The following is a 21,679-nucleotide window of genomic DNA, read 5'->3' as shown; positions in this document are numbered from 1 at the left end:
TGAAATGAAACTAAATAGAAAGCTTCGTTTTTTCAAATGCATGTGAATACAATGACAGCAGGGAGTGCTGAGCGATGCAGCACAATGTTATTTATGGACAGAAGTATTATTCAGCTGTTGCTACTTGCAGAGAAAACTGTCATGGTTTTTGGAAGTAAAATTTCTAAATAATATAAAGAATATATATATTTTTTATATTAACTAGACAATACATTGCAGGATTGTTGAACTGTTTTTATAAGGTAAAAATATACTTATAAAGTAAAGTGAAATCAATAAAGCATGTTCCCCTAAGTCTCTGAATGGCATATCAAATTTGATTTGTTACGGTTTGTGTTTGTTTGTTCACTTTAGAGTTTGTTTTTGATCTGTTCTGCTCATGTCATTTTTAGGTTGGTTTTCAGTCCGTTAATTGGTTTGTCTCTCTCTATTTGTGACTATGGTTTCTAATTGATTGTTCTGGTCAGGTGTGCCTTGTTAATTAGCTCCCCAGTTGCTGTCTATTTAAGCCCTGTGTTTCTTTCAGTTCTTTGTAAGTTCTACGGTGTGTAAAGTTGGTTGTTCTGGTCATATTCCTGAGAATCTGTTTTGAGTTTTTTTTTGTTTGAGTTTTTGAATAAAGTTGTTGCAATGATCCTGTTTCATCTCTGGTGACAATACTTCATCTAAATAATAGTTTATTGCTCCCACTGTTTTTATTTAAAACATTTTTCACATCTATAGGCCTTATGTTTACCCAAAGTCATTTTCACCAGGGTGTTGATACAATTCATAACAGATTCCTATTTTGTTCCTTAACTGTCATTATTACAAAAAATTTTTTTTACCATTACCATTTTAGCTTGGCCTTCATATTTTAGTCCTCTATATATATATTATTTTAAAATATTTTCCTGCTAAGCATCTGCTGGAAGCAAACACACAAAACAAGAAAGAAATCTGACTTTAAAATAATTGCAAGTCACTCTAAAAAAAGGGCAAAGATATTCTGAGAACCTCCACACTTTCCAATCATCCTTCTCTTTCTTGTATGCCACTCTTGTCTTCTTTGTTTTACCTGCTGCTCCCCTGGTATTATTATCTTGACACAAAGATATCTTTGTGCTCCAAGCAGTCACAAAGTGCCCAGAGTCTCGGCATCAAGTTCCCTCATCAGGGAAGAACAACAAGGGCACATAGAACGGATTATACTTCTTGCTCTCCTCCAATGACATCGAGGCAATCAGAAAGAAAAAAAGAGAGAGAGAGAGAGGGAGGAAAGACAGGTGTGCTCAGTCTGTAAGGAACTCAGCATTATAGGATCACAGTAAGACAAGCATGGATTATGTCCGTTTTCATTAGCTACATCATTTTGCTTGTGTCTCAAATATAAGAACAAGACTGTGAAAGCTTTTGGGACTGTTCCTCAAACTTCAGGTCGTGGTTTCTGCATTCTTCATTGTAAGGACATGTTAAAACCTACCTTTTCTGTCATAGCTGTACATTTCGCCACTTGAAGCTCTCTTTATCTGTCACTAGCTCCCTTTTCTCTCTCTCTTTCCATCAGACCCAACCCGTCGTTAGCGGGAGGAGTCCAACTGGTGGACCTGAGGGACGGATAGCTGTGTTTCACGAGTTCGGCGGAGCGTTTGACGACTCCGGGGGTCCGAGGTCCGCTGGGGGTGGTTATCGGGGTCGTCGACTCCGGTACAGGCGAGGGACATGCTCCCTCCTCAGAGAATCGCGAGCCGAGAGCGGAGAGCATTTTACTGGCGGACCGCCTCACCATGGACCACGTAAGTGAACTCTTTAAGATTTCACAATATAGGTGCTTCATTGTAGGCTAAGTTTTTCCTTAGAAAGACTACTAGTTACTGTCTTCGTCGTGGTAAATAGTGAGTTTGAGTGACATTTAAACGACGGTGTCGTGTGTGTGTGTGTGATAGCGAGACTGCATGTTCCCGCCGGATGCGCGAGCTCCGTTGGATTAATAACGGTCGCTTCTCTCCATCTCGCATGCACGAGCGTGATGAATTAAGTGTGATGCGCGCGTCCCTCCTGAAATTCCTCACCACTTAGTTTTATTAGGAGACAACGAACCAAGTCGGGTTCCATTCGGTCTCATTCAAATAGTAGCCTAATGTCAGATAATTTTAATATTGTTTAATGCCATATGTATTAAAAACTCTCTAAACATGTTGAATATTCTGTTTTCAAGTCGATCTAATGTATTTAATCAGCTATAAATGTAGGCTATGTTTGTGAATACAGTGTTTAAAAAAAAAGTGTGATAGGCTATTGCAGTTCCTCCATATCAAAACCAGACTTCAGTTCTGTTATAGATTTACAGTATATCAATTTAGCCTATGTCTGCTTGAGAGAAAACAGTTCAACTTCATTAGATCCTACTTTACATTAGATAGATCATGTTACTGTTGGTTAGGTTTACAACAGCAAGTGAATTATGCACTTCAAAAAACAAAAAAAACAAAAACAAAAAAAAAAAAGATACTTGAGAGACTCATTTAGTTTCTCAGATTCCCTCTGGAGAACATTTAGAAGAAACCTTTCAAAGTGGAGGCCATAGTTCTCTGAGCCTACAAAACCCAATAGGCATGCTCATCATAAAATAAAAATCGAGGCACTTGAAACAGGTATTATCCCAGTGTACTCAATACAAAAGCTGCCTGGAGGTTCAATCTCGTTACTTTAAGTGAATTGCCAAATCACTTAGTAAACAATAAAAAAGTGAATACCTGTTTTTTTTTAAGTTTTTTTTTTTTTTTAGATTATTTAGTTTATGATATTCAATACTTAATTTTAAGCTAAAACAATTCTTCATGTGTCTGTTGAAGCAACAGGCTTCAATCATGTTAAGAAGTTATTAAAACTGTTTGTGGTCAATGGATGCATGTATTGCTAACTTCTCTTAGGGAAGATGTTTTTTTTTATTATCATTCACCATATCTTGAATAATTATTATGGAAAACTAGTGTGCATGTGTCTTTTGTGCATATGTGATGAGAAGAGGCTAAATTCTCTAGCCAATTCCAGATGTTGCTGTATTGCCTGAGGTAACACGAGCGGTTTTGTTAAAGAGTTTGAATTTTTTCCTTATGTTTGCATGTTTTCCTGTTTCTGTCTGTGACCACACCCATCACCAAATCATTGTTATGGAGGAAGACACAAACAATGACTGTGTTCTTTAGGTCAAAACATGTTGATTATATTCAGTACTATAAACATGCTTGTGTATATTGTTTAAAACCTAAAAATACTATAAGTCTTTATATTCCAGCCATTGCTTATAAAAAGTTTTAACTATGCACTTGTTCACGAGTTCATATAATCTTTGGATAGATAAACAGGCTGTTTTAATTAGAGTTCAAGCATGCCACATTGTTTAAAGATGTTTACTTCTTTTGAACATCTAAAGATGTTTTATCTTTTGATAAATTCAATGTGCATGTTCCTTGCAGACTTTAATTGCAAACTCCATTTAATGCAAGTCAAGATGGTTCTTATAAATCTTATAAAAGAAAATATTTGTAGCTTTAAAACCTTTATTGTTTTATCATTTAAATCCACTTTCAAACAGGATCTCAATTTGGACATAAAACATTATATTTCCAAGCTAATGCATGAACCTTGATCTGGATCTCTTGTGCTTTGTGTTGAGGGAAAAAAAAAATTGGGCAAAGAAGTAGTAGTTTGTCATATTTTAGAATGTATAAATTAAGCTGTCAAAGTTTGTATGTTACCACAGAAAAGCAGTCTGTTGCCTGAATATAATTTGTACTGCCTTTTGTGAATTGACTCGGATCTTGAAAAGTTTAGCTGGAGTTTAAAACTTAAGGACTGCTGTTTCAGCTTAGTGTGGTTTCCTTGGTTAGAGGCAAAACATTCTTTCTCTCTCTCTTTGTGTGTGTGTTGAAAATGCAGTCAATGACAGCAGCAGTCTAATTTTAACCTTGCAAATGATTGTCTGTAATTCATTTGCTGATCTGTAACATGACTCAAACCAAGCAATTTATGTTGTGGCCTAATAAAAACACAGAAGGGGGCAGGAAGGGAGAGAAAAAGAGAAGTCCCTTGAGGTGAAACCATGGCAAATGCATGACAAACATGTTATGGAGTGTATATAATTTTACAGATCAAAATAGCTGACTTGTATTTGAATATATGTAAAAATGTAATTTATTTCTGAGATGCAAAGTTGAATTTTCTGCTTCATTACTCCAGTCTTCATTGTCACATGATCATTCATAAATCATTTGAATATGCTGATATAATTCTCAAAACCATATTATCAGTGTTGAAACCAATTTAATATTTTTGTGCAATTTGATAGCCTACTTTTTTCAGGTTTCATTGGAGAATAGACAGTTCAAAAGAACAAGAAGTTTTTAATATTGCAGTGATATCTGTGGGGGAAGAAGTGCCACAGTGCAGACAGCAAAGAGGATAAGGAAAGGATGATCTACTTGCAGCTATACTTTTATTTATAAACAAAGCGAAGATAATCCAAAGCAGGAAACACATGGAGTAAATTGTGGGGCTAAAACACTCAACAGCTTCGGTAAACAAAGACAATACCAGACAAAGTGTCCATGGGGAAATGGGAGAAGAGTCCAAGGAGGAATGGGAGTAAAAATCCATGGGTGAAATTGGAGGAAGAGTCCATGGTGGAGTCGGCAGAAGAAGGAGAGCCATGGAGGAGACAAGGCAGAGAGCAACCCAGAGCAGAGCCATTTGGAAAATAAAGGGAATAAAACAAAAAATCCAAGCGGGGAAGAACAGACTGTAGCAAATTAGCTCTAAAGAAATATTAATAATCAATCATAACTTGTTATAAATGATTATGAATATTTGGATCAGCTAATATAATTAACTTAATGTAGTAAAATTAATATGACAATCAATCCACCTGGTCACCCCGTGTTAATTGTTTATTAATTCTAAGAAATGTTAATTTCTGGGGGAGGGAAATGTCTTTCTTACTGTACAGAAGTATTAAGAGCCTGTAGTCAAAATCAAAATCGTAAAATAAACTTTGTTGCAAGCAGAGAATCAGAACCAAATATGTATTGTGCACAAGTTTTATTAACTAAATCACAAACTGAATGGTGAGTCACGGAATGAAACCGGAAGCAGGAAATGGAACTATGGAAAAGATCCATTTTAACTGTGAAAAGAACCATCAGCTTATAATTTTCAGAGCACCTCATTAAATGTAGGCTATACTTGCATGACCTTAGCAGTGAAACATTTCGTAAAGTTCCTGAAGAAGGATTTTGATGGTTCCATGAGTCTCAATCAATTTCTTTGGCGTTGATTGAAGAATTGGTGATAAACTTGCGTGATTGGTTTGACTCTGTTCCCATGGATGGAGTGCCGATGTTTGCCTGCCAGCCTTGGGGTGGAGAGAACACGCAGGGCAAACAGGAGAAGGGAGGAAGTTGAAAGAGTTGATGGTTGAAGTTGCGATTGACTTCTTCTGCATTAAATGAAGAAATTGTGCCACACTCCTGATGTTGTCCTTTGATTCTGTTCTGGTTGAGGGAGTCCTCTCTCTCCTGAATGAGCACATGGCAGGTTGTGGGTCAAGGCCTGCTGCTCTGGGGCCTGGTGCGGCCCCGCAGGACAGCTATGCGAATGTACCGAGAAGGCCAAGAGAGGGAAGAGCTTGTGTAGAGGCTATTTAAAGTCTGAGGAAGGTCTCACCTCTCAGGGTTGGCTCGACCAATAAGAAAGGGGGGATTTCCAAGCGAGAAATTCCTCTGTTGCGAGGATTTATGGCTCTGTCTCAAGTGTGGTTAGACTTGCCTTGCTGTTTGTGTTAATTTATACTCAGATGGATATAACAAACACACACTGCATTCTATTTGAAGGTGATGTACACTTAAGTCATTAAATGAGGATTAATTAGATAGGAGACACGATACAGATGGGGTTACATTGATGCTTTTGTCTTTTATGATAGAACGAACGGTCAAAGACATAATAGTATCAAAAGGCACTACACAAGACAGTAAATCATTCACACAGTGTCCTGGGGTGCATGTTCATTTACAGATCAGTTCGTCCATAAATTAATGCAGGAAAGTCTGTTTTAAGGGCTGTGGGTCTTTCCTATGGCCTCTGCTTTTTCCACGTGACCACATTTTTAACAGCAATAAAACCAACTTATCTGATCGTAGTCGTGGTAACCAAGACCTTTCTTGCCCTTGTTGGGGGGATAAGACCATAGATCCCAGAGTGAGTTTTAAATATTATTTGTAAAATATAACAAATAATTGTGTCTGATTTGTCTCAGTCGTTACAAGACCTTTAAGTTGGAGAATGGGTTGGACATGATTCCGCACTTTCCAGCTTCACTAAAATTCCCACTGAAATGGGGACAACTCCCACACCTGGGGCCTCATTTATAAACGTTGCGCACGCACAAAAGAAGGCGTACGCCGCTCTCTACGCAATAATTGGTATTTATAAAAAGCAAACTTGACGGGAAAATGTGCGGTCCTTCACGCAAGCTCTGACCCAGGCGTACGCACAAAAACGGGTGAAATGAGAAATGGCGACACCGTCGGCAGATGGAAGAAACACGTGAAACTGTGTGAAACTGTTGACCGTTGTGTAAAATAAATGGCAATACTGCCTCTCATAAATAACACGAAGACTTCACAAAGCAAGTCTTACAATCAACAGCCTACACGAACACCCGTTTGATCGATCTGAAACAGAAATGCAAATTAATATTTCCAAAAAGAAAAGTCAAATATGTTCTGCAATAATATTGGCATGTTATACAATTCATCCTCATAAATAAGATGGTAAACAGAACGAAATAATGTACAAAACTGATATTCTCGCCAATGTGTCCGTTTGGCGGAGCAGATATAGATGCAATTAGATAGTCAGTCAGATAGATATATAATTAGGGAGATATATAGCCTAGATAGATTTATAGACAGATAGATAAATAGTTGTATTATTTGTCCTCTGGGGAAAGTTGTTTTCATACTAAAAATGTCTTCATCAGCTACGGAATCATGGTATTCATGCATATGCCTTTAGTTTGTTTTATTTTTGATAAAATAACGTATGACGTAGCCTATGTCTCAACCATTCAGAAAGCTGCAAGAAATTACATTTGCGCTGAACTAATTCCCATTTCCAAGTAGATTATAACCAACATCTGTAGCTTGTCAGATGCAATTAAATGGATGGAAATAAAATGCCCCATCACAATGCGTAATGACGCACAATGGCTGATCTTGCGCTCTTAGAAGATGTGGCAAATGGAAGGATTCGGAGTGAACGCATCTTCAGACAGCAAGAAGATTTGCTGGCAAATGAGGACGAGTGGCTCATGAGGCGGTTCCGACTTCCTCGAGCTGTCCTGTTGGACCTCTGCGGTCTTTTGGCCCCCGCGTTACAGAGGAGCACTCGGAGGAACCATGCCGTGCCAGTCCCACTTCAAGTCCTAACAACACTAGGATTCCTGGCGACTGGCACTTTTCAGAGGGAATTGGCTTACAGGTCAGGCATATCTCAGCCGACCCTTAGCCGGATAATGCCAGACGTTTTAAAAGGCATAATAGCTTTGTCCCATGAGTGCATAAAGTTTCCATACACGGCGGGTAAACAGGCAAACAAGAAAGCTCAATTTGCAGCTATGTACGGTTTCCCAAACGTTATCGGTGCTATTGACTGCACTCATGTTGCCAGAAGGGCAACGAATGTGAATGAAAATGCTTTCATTAATCGAAAGCATTTCCATTCGATCAATGTCCAAATTATTTGTGATGCAGACATGTTGCTCACTAACGTAGTAGCTCGGTGGCCTGGGTCAACCCATGACTCATTCATTTTAAGACACAGCAGTGTTGGGCACAGACTCGAGGCTGGTGCTGTGCGTGATGGCTGGCTTCTAGGTAGGCTACGTTTGATTACTAGACATTTTACTGTACTTCAAAGTTTTAACCCTTTCACTATCCTTGCAGGGGACAGTGGATATCCCCTCAAACAGTCGCTGCTTACACCTTTCCTCAATCCACATAATGCAGAGGAATGGCACTACAACATGTGCCACAGCCGAGCTCGCGCTATAGTGGAGCGCACCATCGGCCTGTTTAAGGGCAGATGGCGCTGCCTCGACTGCACTGGAGGGAGGTTATTGTACACTCCTGAAAAGGTGTCCAAAATCGTGCTGGCATGTGCTGTGCTACACAATGTGGCACAGCTTAAAAACGTGCCTCTACCCCCTGACGCCGATTGCTGTGGTGGCCCCGACCCTGACCCCCATCCCCAGGCGTTTGAGCCAAATGCTGCTGCTGTGCGCCAGCGTTTGGAAGTGATGCGTCGCTTGTAAAGAACAACAAAAGGTGTGGAAAAAATATATTATTTATTCAAGAATTCCCTCATTGTGCTGTTTATTTCAGTTAGGACAGTCTTGATTTCACCCAACTCCTTTGCCACCTCTCTGACTGAGTTAATGACTTCCCTCTGCATTTCAAGGACAGCATCGGTGAGGACACGCCTGCTGCTGGAGGGTTGAGAGCCGCGTGCCGTGGAGACGCTGGGCACAGACGGCTGCTCAGCTGCAGCCTCTGAACCACTGGCACTGGCCCAGCTAGAACACCCAGCGACTGAAATAAAGATTGTTCTATATGAATAAATTGTAATCGTGTAGCCTACATACATGTGACTTGACTGCATTCATTTGACTTATTTCACTTACCTGTGTCATCCGGTGCATCTGGCGCGTCAGTGTCCCCCTCCGCCTCAGTCACCACTCCACTTAATAGGGATTCCCCAATAATTGCCGACAGTCTCTCATCAAGAGGGGTCAGCTCCGGTGTCCCCTTTCCCCCACCCGTGGCAGACACACTCTGGCGATGGAGCGCTAGACGCTTTTTTGCCTCGACTTTGATGTCTGACCATTTCTTTTTTATTTCGGCCACAGTCCGAGGTTGTGAGGCTACAGCATTTACAGCGTCTGCAACCTTTTGCCACTCAAGTGCCTTTTTGGCATTAGTAATGCCCACACTGTGCCCTCCAAACAACATTTTTCCCCTCTTTGTTGCCCTCTTTTCCACCTCGCCAACGATAACTTCTACCTCACATTGAGTGAAGTTACGTTTTTTTGATTTCCTCTCTATGTTTGCCATAATTTCACAATCAATGAATATTAACTTGTGGGCGTTTCACGGACTATTTATGGGCAACTATGGGCGTGACATGAAGCCGCAAAAGCTGCGCTACATTTAGAATTGATTGGGATTTATTAAGGAAAAAATGCGTAGGATGTGCGTGCGCACGGTTTTATAAATCCGAATATTTCTGTGCGTACGCACGTCCTATGTTTCATCCGTACGCCACTTCTGACGCAAAACCTACGCAAAGTTTTATAAATGAGGCCCCTGGTCAGACTTGGTGCCAGGCTTGGGCTCCAGAATGGACGTGGTCTCTGGCAGGGGGTCTGTTGCGGGAATAGGCTTGCTCTGTGTCTGCGGGGGGTTCAAGATCTGTGGCGAGTGTGTGTTCTAGCTATGGTTTTGTGAGGTCCACTGGAGGATTAAGGGCAGGTAGGGCTGGAACGGCAATGATGGTGAGGAGTGGCCATCTTCCTGGACCTCCTCCAGTGTTATGGTCACTGTTAGCCAGATACCCACAGCGCGTACACAATGTAGTGGAATAACAAGTGACATTGCTCATATCAAACAAGCGACATTGCTCATATCAGTCTCTCTCTCTCTCTCTCGCTCTCTCTCTCTCTCTCTCTCATATATACAGGTCCTTCTCAAAAAATTAGCATATTGTGATAAAGTTCATTATTTTCCATAATGTAATGATAAAAATTAAACTTTCATATATTTTAGATTCATTGCACACCAACTGAAATATTTCAAGTCTTTTATTGTTTTAATCCTGATGATTTTGGCATACAGCTCATGAAAACCCAAAATTCCTATCTCAAAAAATTAGCAAATCATGAAAAGGGTCTCTAAACGAGCTATTAACCTAATCATCTGAATCAACTAATTAACTCTAAACACCTGCAAAAGATTCCTGAGGCTTTTAAAAACTCCCAGCCTGTTTCATTACTCAAAACCGCAATCATGGGTAAGACTCCCGACCTGACTGCTGTCCAGAAGGCCATCATTGACACCCTCAAGCAAGAGGGTAAGACACAGAAAGAAATTTCTGAACAAATAGGCTGTTTCCAGAGTGCTGTATCAAGGCACCTCTGTGGGAAGTCTGTGGGAAGGAAAAAGTGTGGCAAAAAACGCTGCACAACGAGAAGAGGTGACCGGACCCTGAGGAAGATTGTGGAGAAGGACCGATTCCAGACCTTGGGGGACCTGCGGAAGCAGTGGACTGAGTCTGGAGTAGAAACATCCAGAGCCACCGTGCACAGGCGTGTGCAGGAAATGGGCTACAGGTGCCGCATTCCCCAGGTCAAGCCACTTTTGAGCCAGAAACAACGGAAGAAGCGCCTGACCTGGGCTACAGAGAAGCAGCACTGGACTGTTGCTCAGTGGTCCAAAGTACTTTTTTCGGATGAAAGCAAATTTTGCATGTCATTCGGAAATCAAGGTGCCAGAGTCTGGAGGAAGACTGGGGAGAAGGAAATGCCAAGATGCCTGAAGTCCAGTGTCAAGTACCCACAGTCAGTGATGGTCTTGGGTGCCATGTCAGCTGCTGGTGTTGGTCCACTGTTTTATCAAGGGCAGGGTCAATGCAGCTAGCTATCAGGAGATTTTGGAGCACTTAATGCTTCCATCTGATATAATTTTTCAGCACGACCTGGCACCTGCTCACAGTGCCAAAACCACTGGAAAATGGTTTAATGACCATGGTATTACTGTGCTCAATTGGCCTACCAACTCTCCTGACTTGAACCCCATAGAGAATCTGTTGGATATTGTGAAGAGAAAGTTGAGAGACGCAAGACCCAACACTCTGGATGAGCTTAAGAAAACACATTTTATTGGTCGGATGAAATATGCTAATTTTTTGAGATAGGAATTTTGGGTTTTCATGAGCTGTATGCCAAAATCATCAGTATTAAAACAATAAAAGACCTGAAATATTTCAGTTGGTGTGCAATGATTCTAAAATATATGAAAGTTTAATTTTTATCATTACATTATGGAAAATAATGAACTTTATCACAATATGCTAATTTTTTGAGAAGGACCTGTATATATTAGTGCTGTCGATCGATTAAAAAAATTAACTAGATTAATCACCCATTTTTCTGTTATTAATCGCAATTAAAACACTTGTTTTTTTAACATACACTTATTCATTTTTAATACAGCTACTGATGTCTCAATTAAATTGATTTCTCCCCCCAGTTTTAAACTGTAATTATAGCCATTCAACATTAGTGTATTGAAAGTTTTTTTTTCATTCTATTAGGCTTCAAAATTTTCATTTAAGTGAACTTCAAACAATCCTCACATAAAGCCATAATTAATGTCTTATTTACCTGTGCCCTTCCTGTCTAACAGGTAGGACATTGAATAAAGTTATCAAACAATCTGCACTGAATTAATTATAAATTGAATATAGATTAATCCTTATTAAAGCTACACAAGTTCTTTAGTCAATAGCAGTGAGTAATTTTCTTTTGCCTTTGTTCCTTGATTAACTTTACTGACAGACAGAATTAGTGGCTGCTGTCCCTTTAAGATCTGACGCTGCTGACAGAGACGTGGATCTCACACGCGTCTCATTTTCTCACAACTCTTTGTTCATTTAAGACTTTATATAACTAATTTAATACTGCTCTTATGTCATAGGGTACTCGACAAAACGGACATTTTGTCATAAAATGCATAGTGTTATTGTTCGTTCAAGCGCGAAAGTGCGTCAGGGCATTCGCAGACAGCGCGGTCTTTTTTGTCTTGCCGCGCTTGAATGGTTTAAAAGCATATGCATGAACAAGAGGGTGATCATATATCTAATGTAACGCTAACCTGTAACGCTAACCTCTAATGTATATATATATATACACACACCAGTTAATGAACTAAAATGAAGCGGGTGTATAACTAATCAAAAACGATGATGAACGGGAATATAGTAATAAAAGAAACAGTAACAGAAACACAGGAAAACAGGGTAATGCAAACTAAAAGTCCATAGAACAGAATTATAATTTAAACCTGACAAAGAGTGTATAGTATAATTGTTTTACTGTAAACCGACGCTGACTCTTTATTAACTTACCATTTACATGCTCTTTACCCAAAGTGTAATGGTACACTAAACACTTATACACTCCTTTGTCACTATCTCTTGAGATAAAGGGCATATCCAAAAGCACAATTGTTATATTATATTAATATTACTGCGATGCCTTTACAATGTTTGCGTCACTGACCACAATGTCGACTGTTGAGCTAAGCTGTATATGCATGTATTGAACTTGCATTCACTTTGTTTTGCTTTGTTGTATTTTGTTGTTGTTTATTAACCTGTGGTTCTTTCTGCACTGTGGTTTACAGGTGTGTGAGAGTCGCGTGTTGCAGTCGCCTGCGTTTTATGTGGTTCACTCTGATGGTCCTGACTGTCCTCTGTGTGGCGCTGCAGATGCTGGGAGTGGTCCGACAGACCAGGTTAAGAAAGTTTTAAAATTCATGCGTCTATATGAATCCGGAGACAAACTGCTTTTTTTTCCCCAAACACTCTCCTCGTCCACACTGAAACATAGAAAACCGCTTTAATCACCTTAGTGCACATGCGTAAAATATAATAAAAGCTCACTGAGAATATAATTTTATTCAAAAACGAGTAAGTCTATCGGACAATAAGCAGCACTAGGCAGCGGGTTAAGCAAATTATTGATGGTTTTGAATAGAAACCCTGCTTTATGGCAGTTAGTAGTTAAAATGTACTAAAATACTCGTAAATGCTTAAAATGATTTCCATGCACGTTATGACTTACTGCACTATCTCCTTAGATTACGAATATCATCATTCATCCAAGGTACTTGATTTCCTACTGACCTTGTCCCTAATTTGACTGGAGCAATTGAGTCTAATATAGAAGAACATAAATAAGAAGACATAGAAACATTCACATTCACTATTGAGTCTCACATAATCATAATGTCCCTGGTAGAATCATTATTTGAAGAGGAAGAATTTAAAAGAGGCATTGATAAACTCAAACATCTACTCTAGGACGATTACCGCTGGAAGAAACCGGTTGTGCCGGTGATGGAGAATTCCTTCTATCTTTCTTTGTTCTAACATTGGTTCGCTGTGGTGACGCTGTATTCAAATGTATCCGTTGATTGAACACACCATCTTTAGGATCTACTGAATCCACCGGCATTTCTCCGACAAGCCTCAGGCAGTTTCTTTCTCTCTAGCGAATTAGTCCAATATTGAAGAAGATAAATAATTAAGAAGCCATAAAAACATTCAGCTGTCTCACCATTGAGTCTCCAATAATCAAAATGGGTTCTGGGGCTAGTAGAGTCATTATATAAAGAGGAAAAATTTAAAAACGGTATTAATAGACTCAAACATCTACTCAGGCAGTTTCTTTCTTTCTAGCAGATTGAACTGCCTCTTTAACACCTCGTGAATTTGATTTTCAAGTTGCTTCAACTCAAACACAATTTCACTATATTCCGACGCAACAACGCAACACGGCATATCACTCGAGTTCATAATCGCAATTGTTGTATTAATCCTAATATGCAATTACCCTCATGTTTTGCTGCAGAACACAGCAATTTTCTGACATTTTTCAGGAATGTAATATGAAGATTGTACTAAATAACAATGAAAATGGATAGCAGGCACACAATGCTGTTATAACCATAGATATCTATGGCTTCAATATGCGTTACATGATTAAACATGCGTCTACGTTTTCTAATATGTTTTCGGTTTCAAATTGTCACTGTCCAAACTATAATGCGAAAATATAATTTTCATACTGTATTTAACAATTTCAAAAAGCTCCATTAAGTAGGACAAAAACGGTGTGTCAATGTGAATGGAAGGTCAAAATATATAGAAAAATATGCATTTATGTAGATATATGCAAGATAGATACATATATGTAGCCTTATGTATATCAAATTATAAACATAGGGGTAGACTTTTTAGCTCAGATTTAACAGCTTTCATGGATGATATTTCCTTTAAAGATAATGTAAAGGACATGAAATATTGCTGAATTGTGTAGGTTCCATTAGGATCAATATCTAAAATGTCTCTTTCTCTCTCGTTTAGGAGTTCCAAGGTTTTGAAACTTGTGAGTGAACAGCTGGTCAGGATGCCTCCAGAGATCCATAGACCCCTGAAACGCATAGACAATCTAGGAAACCTTTGGTCTGTCTCAGCAGCCATCGTTGAGGAACCAGTCGACCAGCATTCTTTCACACAGAGAAGAGGCGAGAGCGTAAACCCTAATTTAGAAGGGGAAAGGGACCAAGTCTTGGAGATTGAAAGAAAAAAGCTTACCAGCATTACCAAAGCAGTTCCACCAATAGAGCCGAACAAATTCTTGCTGGACCAAGAAGTGGCTAAACAATTTCAGCACCAGCCAGTTATCGACGAAAATGACCCTGAAATTCAAAAACCACCACGCTCTGATAACGATACTGATAAATATACATTAAAATCAGAAGCTGTCACGTGTCAACCCAAAAACCACATTGTCTTCCTCAAGACGCACAAGACTGCCAGCAGCACCATATTGAACATTCTCTATCGTTACGGGGACAGCCATAACTTGACGTTTGCCTTGCCGCTGAACATGCACAGCCAGTTATTTTACCCAACATTCTTTGCAGCACACTTTGTGGAGGGTGTCAGGACTCGCAGCGTGAAAGAGTTCCACATCCTGTGCAATCATATGAGATTCAGCTCACAAGAGGTCAGTCTGAGAGCACATTACTTCCAAGAGAGAGATGTACCAAAGCATGCACCCTAAAGTTGTTGCAGAATTAGATTAATAAAAGAACGAAGGGTTTGAATAGAAGCACTGAAATGCTGTGGATTGTAAAAAAATAAATAAAATAAATATTTCATAATATAATATAAACATGGAATAATAAATAAGGAGAATGTAATCATTACTTTTTATTAGAGTCTGGATTGTGCAGCACAAGGCAAAAAACATGCAGTGCATATGGACAGTGTTTTTGATTAAATAAATAGCATTATGTGAGATTTTAAGCGACAGATGCAAGAGAGCAGATGGAGCAGACTCCAAATAAAAATTAATGCCTTTTTTATTTATTATTCTGTATTTATAATGTTATATTGATTTGGCCTTATATTTAATTGGTTAGCCATCTGTTACTGTTCACATTTCGGTCAAAAATGATATTTATGCTGTAGTTATAATCCATTTATTCGCTTTTTGAGCATGGACCTGAAAATGAAATGTCCAACTTAAACTGTCATAAATCCTAAATGCTTTGGAGCACAGACTTAAGTTTGGTCTCTTTTTAAAGATGACACTTGGACGATTATTGCTTGTTATTATTGCAGATTATTCTTTTAAAGAAGTGAACTTGAAAAAAGTTATTCAATTTTACATTTATTATGAAAAATGCACAAAAATACCATTTTCAATTTTTATATGACATTCATATTTCACAAAACACGTTTATTCTAAAACTGAGAAAATCAAAGCCATAAATCTTTACAAGCTGTGTTCCAAAATTGAGGGTGATGTTGATATAGCTTTCAGTAAGAATTTGTTTGGGCGCGGTACGAAACGTTTCCAATAAATTAAATTAATCTCCCATTCTTTTCCAATGCGGTCATTTTTGACTGTGAACAATACAAGAGTGACTGTTTTTTCAGGACCATTTAACCTTTTCAAGTCATGTCCATGATTTTTGTGTTCACACAGCAACTGCCAAAACCTTTACGAAGTTGCGTACCACTCAGATGAAGTAAAAAATAATAATTAAATAAATAATTTTATATCACCAGAGTGTTAAGGATTTACCATTAAGCACATTTGAGGTGAATAATTGTTTGCGATTTTGTCAAGACTCTCTGTGTTGTGAATGCAATCCTGAGTGTGCGTAGACAACTTGGCAAGCACATAAATCATTTTAATTTTCAAGAGGAAGACAAATCACCCAGTGCTAGATTGATGTAAGCAGGTGCAGATCCGAATGACTTAAGAGGACATTTGCACTGATTGCATGGAGATTGCATTCTGTGATGGAACTTCAGTTATGCTGGATGTGTTTATCTGTCTTTGACAAAGAGCAAGAGGTCAATATTTCTTTAAATTGTACATTTTTTATTTGTAAGTTAGTCATAAACAGTGTTGGAAATCTAAAAAAAGATTAGATTGACATAAGCTCATATTGTCTTTATATCTTTCTGACATTCAGGTGAGGAAGTTGATGCCCAAGGACACATTCTACTTCTCCATTCTTCGGAATCCGGTGGCGATGATGGAATCCCTGTTTGTTTACTACAAAGCGATCCCGGCATTCCGTGTTGTCAAAAGCCTTGAGGAGTTCCTGATCCAGGGTGGGCGGAGCTACAACACATCTGTGCCTAATAACCACTATGCACGTAACATATTGACCTTTGACTTCGGTCTGGATAATACAGCGCCCGAGAACGACAACGATCTGGACAAGCGTAGCGCCGAGGTCATCTCTGCCGTGGAACGCGACTTTCCGCTGATCCTCATCTCGGAGTATTTTGATGAATCCCTGGTGCTTCTAAAACACGCCCTCTGCTGGTCACTGGATGATATTTCGTCTTTCCGCCTCAACAGTCGCAGTGAACACTCTCGTCGACCCTTAAGTGCAGAGACCGCAGAGCGGGTAAAACAGTGGAATTCACTAGACTGGCGAGTGTACCAGCACTTTAATGCCACTTTCTGGAAACGCATAGACTCCACAATCGGACGGACGAAGCTCCAACGGGAAGTAGAGCTTCTGAGGGGAAAGAGGATGAAGCTTGAGCAAATGTGTTTACAGGGAGGAGGGGCTGTTGATCCTGCGGACATCAAAGATTCATCATTAAAGCCGTTTCAATATGGTGCAGCAGTTATTCAAGGTTATAACCTCCGCCTGGGGTTAAATAATGACACTTTTCGGCTTTGTCAGAGGTTGATTACACCTGAACTGCAGTACACATCAGCCTTGTACACCAAACAGTTCCCTCAGCTGGCGGACGCGCGTGCCGTTGCCTTAAAAAAGATTGAGGCCTCCAGAAATATTGCAACGCACAGAGCTGTTAAACGCAATATTGTGACAAATGTGCACATAGCAGTGACCAACAATTCCATACATAACAATACAAATTCAGCCATTGCGGATGAACATAGCTTACAGGTTTTGGTCAATGGCACTGTTGTTCATAGGTTGAGACAAGACAGTTTTGAAGCACACAATGGAACCAAACATAAGAATAAAGAAATAAAAGGAGACTCCGATAAACATACCGCTCAAAAACCTGTGATGAACTCAAATATACATAAGGAACCACAATAATCTGCTTTGTTGAGATGAATTACTTGATGAGAATTAAGAACAGAATTAGTTAACTCAAAGGAGCAGTCAGAAATTAAGATATTAACGGAGATTTTGCAGGCAAAAAAAGTCTATTGTCTATGGAGCACAGCTCACACAGAGGTCTCTTTTAAACCGAGCAGCTTTCTGTCTGTCAACGTGGAAGAATTCTGTTTTTCGGCCTCACTGATTCCAGTCCTGATCACAGATTTCACTCCTGATCACAGATTCCACTCCTGATCACAGATTCCACTCCTGATCACAGATTTCACTCCTGATCACAGATTCCAGTCCTGATCACAGATTCTAGTTGAAATGACTGGATTTAAATAACGCGAAATGTCTCAGAGTAACGGTCAGTGCTGTCCCAAACATAGGGCGCGGCCTAGTGTGAGATAGAGGAAGCCCAGTGCGAGGAAGCGGGGTTCGTTGGCGTTCACAAGGGGGCCCTAAAGCATGGGGCCCGGTGCAATCGCACTGGTTACTCAACCCTACGGACGGTCATGGTAACAGTAATGTGGCCACACTTTACAAACAGATCAGTTTAGTCCAGGGCTTTAAGCAAAAGATCCAGTTCTTTTGACAAATTGATCAAAAAGACAAGTTTGAAAAATTTTTGTTTATTGACTTTGAATCAACATCTGAATCACATACTACATTTCAAGTTATCATTACTTTCAGTGAGGTCCGTATTGAAATCAAGCAAGGTCTGCGTTAGTATCATTAATGACTGATTGTCCCCATGACAATGTCTTTTTCAATAAATTAAAAATATGAAATATCGATGTATTTATTAAAATATTGTTTCTGCATATGAATTACATCCATCAATGTATTTATGCTCTGTCCTCCAGCAAAACCATACCTGATACTTGATCATTTTGGTTCTTGAAATATTACAGGATATGGTTATATGCTGCGAGACAATAATAATCAAGTGTGGTTCACTGTCTTAGATGACAAAGTAAGTCTTGTTTCACTTGATTGCACTTTCTGTTCTGATAAGAATCAACTTTCCATCAATTACTTTCCATTTTAGACTGGTTTATCAAGCCTTTTCAGCTGTTTTATGTGTTTTGGAAGATTCAAAACTTTCTGTACCTCACTGGCTAAATATGAAGGTTTTCAGTGAGTCAGAAGATTATATAAGATGGATAAAGTACGTGTTTGGCATTTTGCAAAAGTATAAATCCAGTTGAACTAGGTTTTTGTTTTTTACAGCACTAATTGGAAATTGAACTGTGACAGCAATGTTGTAAATAACTTAGAATATATGCATAAATCTTTCTAAATCCAGTTATTTATTTTTGTACCATGTGGCTTTTCAAATTGATTTGTTGTTAAATATGGAAATGCGTCTCTGACAATTTCAGACGCATTAATCAGAGCCTAATGCAAAATACATAGAAATAATCTCTCTTTTTTTGGTGCTATTTCCAGTGACTTTCTGAACTGTCTCAAAGTATTTCGACACTGAGAACACAAACTTAAAAATGCACGAGTTTGTCAGTGCTGTGGCATATTGTGCACATGATGTTGGCTCAGGTTTGAGTCTGACCTGTCATGTCCTGATCCTATATTCCCTGTCTCTCACTTTCCAGTCTGCATTTTATTGTCCTATAAATGAAGACAAAAAGCCCACAAATAAGCAAAATGTATAAACTTTATTGTATTAGTTAAACTATCAAGTCTGCAAAGAAATTAGAACTTTTTTCAGAATTAATTGGTGTTAATGTAATTTTTATGAAGTCAGTTTACATAAAATGGGTTGTTATTTTTTTTTCTTAGTGTGAAGAACTTTTTTAATAGCAATGGAAAGGTTCCATGGATGTTAAATGTTCTTTGTTGAACCATAGATTCTGTATTATGTGACCACATGTAATTCATCACATTAACTATACATGATCCAAGTCTAAAAGTCCAAATATTTGTTTTTATTTTGTCTCAATGTATTGTTTTTTTTCATTAAAAGTCTATAGGCCCATATACACCTTGAACAATAACTATAAAGATGACGACAAAGATATCGTTCAAAAAATTTAAATAAAAAGCAGAGTCCAAAACACATTTAACGATAATGGCACAGAGAAACGATGTCGTTGGAATCATTTTTCAAAAAGACTTTTTTTCACCCCAGAAGATGAAGGATAAAACATTGACAGCTAATCAAAATCCATCCTGCTCTAAGAGCTCAACCATTTCAAGCGGAAAACGACAAAACTGCAGCACGCATTTAGAATAAACAGGACGATATTGGGCGCTAGTTATCGTTCTTGGTGTGAACGGGCCTTAAAGGGATAGTTCACCAAACAATTCTTCATAAAAGTCATAAATTACTCACCCTCAAATTGTTCCGAACCTGCATGAATGTCTTTGTTATGTAGAACAGAAGATATTTGGAAGAATGTCAGTAACCAGACGGTTGACGGTAGCCATTGACTTCCATAGGAAAAAAATACTATGGAAATCAACAGGTGCCATCAAACTCATACAGGTTTGGAAGAACTTGAGGGCTAGTAAATGATGACAGCATTTTTTTGGGGGGAACTATCAATTTAACAAATGTCGTTGTTTTGCTCAAAAAGTGAACGTTGGCTTTATTTCTTTAAAATAGACTATGTTTTGGTTAAGCATTTTATTTTGTAACACAATGACTCTAAGTGTGTTGTAAATGTCCAAATACTGTATTTAACGGAGCATCTGTTCCTCACAAGTGGAACCCTAATGTAAATGTTCTGTATTATGATGTAGGAATAGCCATCTACAAGACCAGCCTAAAAACCTAATACATCATTGAGGCCAATTTGAATGAAGAAAGCAGACTGATGCCTTCATGAAAGATCATTCGAACCAAAGTCTCAGAGCTTTAATCTCAAAGCCTGCTTTAATGTTTGGGAGCAATATACTTTAAATGTACAGCAACTTATTTCAAATATCTGAAAGCTATATTTGCAACTATTTGTTATTTATTAATAAAAGATGATTCACTGATGATGGTTGTCTTTGTATATTATCTAGCCTATATGGTTTCATCTAATACAAAACAAGTATAAACTCAGCTTTTTGCCCTGTGGTCACATATTTTATAGAGGAATGGGTTTTGTGGCGTAAGTAAGAATCACACCTGCAGCCTTGTGTAACAGTGGATTTGTCACTTGACTATACGCCAAAGAGCAAAATAACTGTTGTGTTTGAAGATAAACTGTCACTAAGATGTTTTTCATCAACATTGTCCAAAGGTTGTATTTGGATAGACATGAAAGACTTTTCAATAATGACCCTGGATTTTAGTATACAGTAGATCTGAGTTTCACCTGTAATGAAACACATGTCAGCATGTGGCCAAATGTCTCAACAGAACAAGTAAAAACAATCTCAAAAATCTGCTACATAAAAACCAGAGATCGTGCAGGCAGCTGTTTCCAGAAGTAACAAAATCACCAAATTTAAGTTCACTTGTCATGCTTCACACTTCTTGCTTATGAGTGTCTTATCTGTATTATTATGTGCATGCGTAGAAGTGCATTACTATGAAATATTTTAATATTAAATACATTAATAATGAACAATAGTTAATATGAATCATTAATTAGTCCATGTGATTGGGAATCACACTGTCCAGACTGTCCACACAGCTTACAAATCGAATTAAATTTAAAACAAATACAAATTTACAAATAATAATGTTATCTACAAATATTGTTATTATATACATGATAAAAAGGTAAAGAAATATTTAAATATTTAATCATCAATTAATCCATGCACTTTAGACACAACTTGCAAATATCTTTATATAATAAAAACACACAGCTACAAATTTACAACAACAACAATAATAATAGTAGCTAATAATTATAATATATCTAATACATTTTATATAGGCCTTCACTAACTTATTGTTATTATTATTATTTTACTGTATACATGATAAAAAACTGTATTCCATCTGTTCAATAACTGCATCAAAATGATGGTGAAACTACTTTTATTTTGTATTTGTTTTTCGTGGCGATTGTCGCCCTCTTGTGGAGACATTTGAAGGTAGGCTACTTTACCGCGATGAACTGGAGCTGAAGACACTGCTTCTCTCCGAACAACACAACAGCTGTGGTTATCTTTTCAGGTTTGCATCTGCAGGTCCAGGGGAGATGAATCAGTCGGACTAGTGT

The 21,679-nt window shown here is 38.4% G+C and overlaps 1 protein-coding gene across 3 annotated transcripts in view; it reads left to right on the top strand.

The window, feature by feature from the left end:
• gal3st2 (galactose-3-O-sulfotransferase 2) overlaps positions 1-20,498 on the top strand; it is a 67,730-nt gene extending 47,232 nt beyond the window's left edge. For 2 of the 3 annotated variants that reach the window (XM_077207801.1, XM_077207802.1), the window contains 4 exons: positions 1,547-1,775; positions 12,501-12,611; positions 14,245-14,890; positions 16,374-20,498. In XM_077207801.1, coding sequence (XP_077063916.1) covers positions 1,702-1,775; positions 12,501-12,611; positions 14,245-14,890; positions 16,374-17,489 — 1,947 coding nt within the window. In that variant the 5' untranslated portion in view covers positions 1,547-1,701 and the 3' untranslated portion in view covers positions 17,490-20,498. Of the gene's footprint in view, positions 1-1,186; positions 1,441-1,546; positions 1,776-12,500; positions 12,612-14,244; positions 14,891-16,373 lie in introns of those variants that run through there. The other variant, XM_077207800.1, reaches the window with a different exon arrangement.
• Positions 20,499-21,679: the final 1,181 nt, after the last annotated feature.

The sequence above is a fragment of the Siphateles boraxobius genome, unplaced genomic scaffold (genome assembly GCF_051911475.1).
Source record: "Siphateles boraxobius isolate OS27281-9 unplaced genomic scaffold, OSU_SipBor_1 6, whole genome shotgun sequence".
Lineage (NCBI taxonomy): Eukaryota > Metazoa > Chordata > Actinopteri > Cypriniformes > Leuciscidae > Siphateles > Siphateles boraxobius.
The sequence above is the reverse complement of the archived record's forward strand: the minus strand, read 5'-3'. Positions and strand labels throughout refer to the sequence as shown.